This window comes from Triticum dicoccoides, chromosome 2B (assembly GCF_002162155.2).
Source record: "Triticum dicoccoides isolate Atlit2015 ecotype Zavitan chromosome 2B, WEW_v2.0, whole genome shotgun sequence".
Taxonomy (NCBI): domain Eukaryota; kingdom Viridiplantae; phylum Streptophyta; class Magnoliopsida; order Poales; family Poaceae; genus Triticum; species Triticum dicoccoides.
In genome coordinates, this window is record NC_041383.1 from 263255797 (window position 1) to 263261068 (window position 5272).

A 5272-nucleotide genomic window follows, 5' to 3' on the forward strand; every position below is an offset into this window, starting at 1 on the left:
CAACTAGAGGGGGCTGAATAGGCATTTTTTATGAAAGTCTTCAAGACAAGCAATGTCTCCAAAGACAAACGACCAAACAACACCTACACAATGTAGTGGAAAATAAACTACACTATCCATGCCATAATCAAAGAAATAGTACAGAGTAAGCACAAAGACAAATGGCAGCTAGGCAGATTTGGATCGGAATAGGAAGACAGTATGAAGCCAAATATGCAATCAGAGAGAATTTCTTCACACAACAAACTCAAACAAAGCAGGCAAGCAATGACTTCACGAGACTGAACTGTAACTAAAGGAGTGAGGAGATAGAACCAGTTGCTTGACGAAGAAAAAGATTTGGTAGAACAGTTCTAGTTGCTGTGACAATTGTACGTCTGGTTAGGGAGGTTGATATTGAACTCAGAAGACCATGTATTCATCTTATTCACCTTGAGCTAAGGTCACTTAGTCCTTGCCCAATCACTCTCGTAAGTCTTCAAGGTAGACTTCCAAACCTTCACAGACTTTGTTCACCGGCGATCCACAATGACTCTTGGATCCTCAGAACGCGACGCCTAACCGACTGGAAGATCATAGTATTCAAGTGTAATAAGTCTTCAGATCACGCGGATAGAAAGACTTCGTTGATGCCAACACTCTTTGGGCTTTGGATTTTCTGGGTTTTGTCCTCGCAAGGATTTTCTCTCAAAGGCTTCGGAGGTGGGTTGCTCTCAAATGACAAAAGATGTGCACTAACTCTGAGCAGCCACCAATTTATGGTGTAGGGGCGGGCTATTTATAGCCAGGAGGCAACCCGACATGATATGTCCGAAATAACCCTGAGTCACTAAGGAACTGGCACGTGTACAATGGTCAGATTCCAAAGACACGCGGCGGCTTGACTTGGGCTACAAGTAAAGCTGACTTATCCAGCTCATGATAAGATTTTCTCTCAATTGTCTTCTCTCGAAGACATAGGATTTGGTTGAGCATCACGTCAGTTTTCTGACTTTGTTCACTTGGACCCCACTTGACAGTTCGGTGGTTCCTATGACTCAAGAAAGAAGAAAATGAAACTACGAAAGAAACTACGTCTTCGCACTCCATTGTCTTCAAGCGAATGTCTTCACACGTCATTATCTTCGATGTGAATGTCTTCGCGAACCACCATTGTCTTCAATGTCTTCATACATTTTTAGGGGTCATCTTCGATGGGTAAACCGAATCAATAGGGACTTCTACCTATTTCTCCTGTGAATCTCACAAACACATTAGTTCCTAAACCACGTTTGTCGTCAATACTCCAAAACCAACTAGGGGTGACACTAGATGCACTTACAAGAAGAGCAGGCTTGCGTGATCTATGAAGTGCCCTAACACAATTTTGAACATATAGGTAGTTGTCTTGTATGCATTTGTTCTTCTGGAAAACGCTCCGGGCCGGGGATATGAAGTCTTGGATCACCTAAGAGAGTCCGATCGAGAGCACTTTGGCAATTAGTTTACCATTGGAATGTATCAAGTTGATGGGCCGGAAGTGACTCATCTCCATTGCCCCATCCTTTTTTGGCAACAAAACGATCGAGGCCGAGTTGAGGGACGCCAAGCTGTCACTGGCGAGGTGGTAGAATGTCGAAAATTGCCATGCTATCCTGCTTGATGATTGGCCAACTGGTTCGGAAGAAACCTCCCGAGAAACCATCTGGGCCTGGGGCTGTTTCTAATAGCAAGCCTTGATTGCCGCCCACACTTCCGCTTTCGAAAAAGGCGGATCGAGGCCAGCGGTATCCAATTGGGGCAGGTGAAGTTCCTCCTAGTTGATCATACATGCTCGTCTCAATTTGGTTCCAAGCAAAGTAGAGAAGTGGTCGTGGGTGATCGCGACCTTGTCCTCATGGCTGGTAACTGTAACTCCAGCCGATTGTAACAAACATATGGATTTTTTTTCTCCGACGAAAGCAGAGCTTTACATGAAACAACCTAGTGCTGGCATCCCCCGCGCGCTACCAAGTGATTTTGGAGGCATGTCTTCTCCTCATATGCTCGATAGCAGCAAGGCCAAGCAACCTCGTCTTCAGTAGCTTATGAAGCCTGGATTATGCGAGCGACAGGGCCCTTGATTCCTGCGCGACATCTAGCAGTAATATGACCTCGGAGGTGATGTGAAACTTCAGTCTCGCGCCGCTGAACAGAGAATTGCTCCAAATCTTCAGGTTAGCCGCCACTCGTTTTCATTTTGATTTTGATCTCGGTGAACATACAGGAATGAACGACCGGGAGTTCCCAAGCTTTTGCCACAGTCTCATGGAAGTGAGGAAAACTTGGCCAAAAGCTCTCATATTTGAATCTTGCCTTTATGTGCGGGGCCACAGAGGAGGCAAGAAATCAGTGGGCAATGGTCTGAAACTGATGTAGATGCAGCCATGAGCAGGCAGGAGGGGAAGGACACCTCCTAGGGCAATGTTGCAGAAGAATTTATCTATGCAGCAGGGCGTTGGATTTTCCCTCTCGCTTGACCATGTTAATATGAGTAGTCTATCATTCATATTAAGTCAAGCTCTCACACCACCTTGTGTATGACACCGTCAAAGGGGCAACCCGAACCCATGCTTTTGAGAAACCCGGAGAACAAGTCCACATCCCGGTTTAAGATGCAGATAAGATTATGAATTTTCTGCACATGCATAAGAATCCCTGAGACCCATAATGATAATCGAGGAGTTTAATATTTGAATTATGCACTTCAAATGTCGCCTGTACATTACGGCGGATGTTTAGGGCGACGGATTTTCGAGTCCGGTTGTAGATGCTCTGGCAGCAATAATGCTACACCTAAGTAGACTTACGTTCTCCTCCTACGTAATCTTCCTAACAAACCTCTCCACCCCTGATTTCAAGTGGATGGCCCCCACTTCCCTAATTCGTCCAACAAAAAACTGTTTACGTAGGTGTAGGGTTACTCCTCTGGCAGAGCTGGCGGGCAGACGCCAAAGGTTGTAGCGACGTGCGGATGCACCTCGCAGCCATCATCCATGATGCAAAAAGAATACAGTAACAGCCAACACCGAGAACAGTTCTCATTCGTCAAATATAACTGTATCCAGCACGATCTAAAACATGAACACCTAAAATCACCAATAAGCTATACTGACATCTCGTATCTCTTCTTGAGAACAATGGCATCGGGGACATCTCTTCTCCTCTGGTTGCTCCTCTTGTTGCCGTCGTTTGCCATTTCCTCAGCATCGAGCCGTGGCATCCGTCTTGAGCTAACGCACGCAGACACCCGCGGTGACTTCACGGGGATCGAGCGCATCCGTCGCGCTGCCGAACGGAGCCACCGCCGAGTCAACGGCCTCCTCGCCGCTGCCCCTCCATCCCCTGCATCGCTGCAGAGCGGCGGTGCTGATGAAACGGCGGCCGTTCACGCGAGCGCGGCAACGTACCTCGTCGACCTCGCCATCGGCACGCCGCCGCTAGCGATCACCGCGGTCCTCGACACGGGCAGCGACCTCATCTGGACGCAGTGCGACGCGCCCTGCCGGAAGTGCTTCCCGCAGCCCACGCCGCTGTACGCGCCGGCCAGGTCGGCGACATACGCCAACGTGTCGTGCCGCTCATCGCTGTGCGAGGCGCTCCGAGACCCGAGGTACCATTGCTCGGCCCCCGATCCCGGCTGTCCGTACTATTTCTCCTACGGCGACGGCACCTCTACAGACGGCGCCCTCGCCACCGAGACGTTGACGCTCGGCTCAGGCACTGCCGTGCACGGCATCGCGTTCGGCTGCGGCACGGAGAACCTTGGCAGCACGGACAACTCGTCCGGTCTGGTCGGGATGGGAAGGGGGCCACTTTCGCTCGTGTCCCAGCTGGGCATCACCAGGTTCTCCTACTGCTTCACGCCCTTCAGCGACAAGGCGGCGAGCCCTCTCTTCTTAGGCCCGTCGGCGACCCTCTCGACCACCGCCCAGTCCACGCCGTTCGCGCCGAACCCAGCCGGCGGGCGCAGGAGCTCATATTACTACCTCACGCTGGAAGGGATCACCGTCGGCAAGACCCTGCTGCCGATCGACCCCGCCGTGTTCCAGCTGTCGCCCATGGGCGGCGGCGGGTTCATCATCGATTCCGGCACGACGTTCACCGCGCTGGAGGAGCGCGCGTTCGTGGTGCTGGCCCGCGCGGTCGCGGCGCGCGTTGGGCTCCCGCTGGCCAGCGGCGCGCACCTCGGCCTCAGCCTCTGCTTCGCTGCACCGGAGGGGAAGACCGAGGCGGTGGACGTGCCGCGCCTGGTGTTCCACTTCGACGGCGCGGACATGGCGCTTCCCAGGGAGAGCTACGTTGTGGAGGACCGGAACGCTGGGGTGGCCTGCCTCGGGATGGTGAGCATGCGGGGGATGTCGGTGCTCGGCAGCGTGCAGCAGCAGAGCATGCACTTTCTGTATGATCTTGAGGGGGGCGTGCTGTCGTTCGAGCCAGCTGAATGCGACGAGCTCTAGGATTGGTGAAAGTTTGCCGAAATCCTTTTAGCCTGGGCTCATATGCACCTGTGTTTTTTTTTTGCGCTGATAGAAGAGTTTTATTCCAGAGGTATAGGGTTACAATCGTGAGGCAAGAGATCCTCGATACACGGCAGACCTCGGCCAAGCCATACAGCAGTGGTACGCTCTGTACGACTATACAGGGCCAAACGATCTGCTACCCTATTCTGCACACGACTAATCTTCATAGGAATGAAAACTCTATCTATCATAAGGTGACGAATCTCAGCAACTAAGTGCCCATAGGCAGATCTAGATAAACTGTCGCCCGACAGGGCGGAGATGGCGACAGAAGAGTCCGACTGGACTATGACAGGTAGCTCACAATGTTGGACTGCTAGCGCCATACCTTGCATCAATGCATGCAGTTCTGCTTCCAATGCTTCGTTACAGTTAAATATGTATCTATAAGCTGAAAAGATAACGCTCCCATCATTATTCCTCAATACCATTCCTGCCGCAGCTGAGCCATCGGTGTGTAAATAAGCACCATCAACCGACAGGGCCACCTTCCCCGGTGGTGGCTTCGACCATGGTTGAACTCTAGCCTCCACCCGTGCAGTAGCCGGCGCATCTCGCCCTACCGGCATTTTCCCTTTGATGATGTCCTCTGTCGAAAACCTCCTTGACAGATCTAGGGAATGCATGTAGCTGTGCAAAAAGGATACAGTTGTAGCCATAGGAGGAACTTCCTTCCCATGAGTCACATCTGAGCGGAGCGACCAAATGCGCCAGACCAACATAATTACACA

At 51.4% G+C, this 5272-nt stretch overlaps 1 protein-coding gene across 1 annotated transcript; it reads left to right on the forward strand.

Annotated features, from left to right (window-relative positions):
- The first annotated feature begins 3116 nt into the window (after positions 1-3116).
- On the forward strand, positions 3117-4692 carry LOC119367658 (aspartic proteinase nepenthesin-1-like). The gene has a single exon (XM_037633122.1). The coding sequence runs from the start codon at positions 3159-3161 to the stop codon at positions 4476-4478; it is 1320 nt and encodes a 439-aa protein (XP_037489019.1). The 5' UTR covers positions 3117-3158; the 3' UTR covers positions 4479-4692.
- Positions 4693-5272: the final 580 nt, after the last annotated feature.

What these genes read in the sequence shown, in the direction of transcription:
- LOC119367658 (XM_037633122.1), top strand. Translation starts at nt 3,159, where the DNA reads ATGGCATCGGGGACATCTCTTCTCCTCTGGTTGCTCCTCTTGTTGCCG.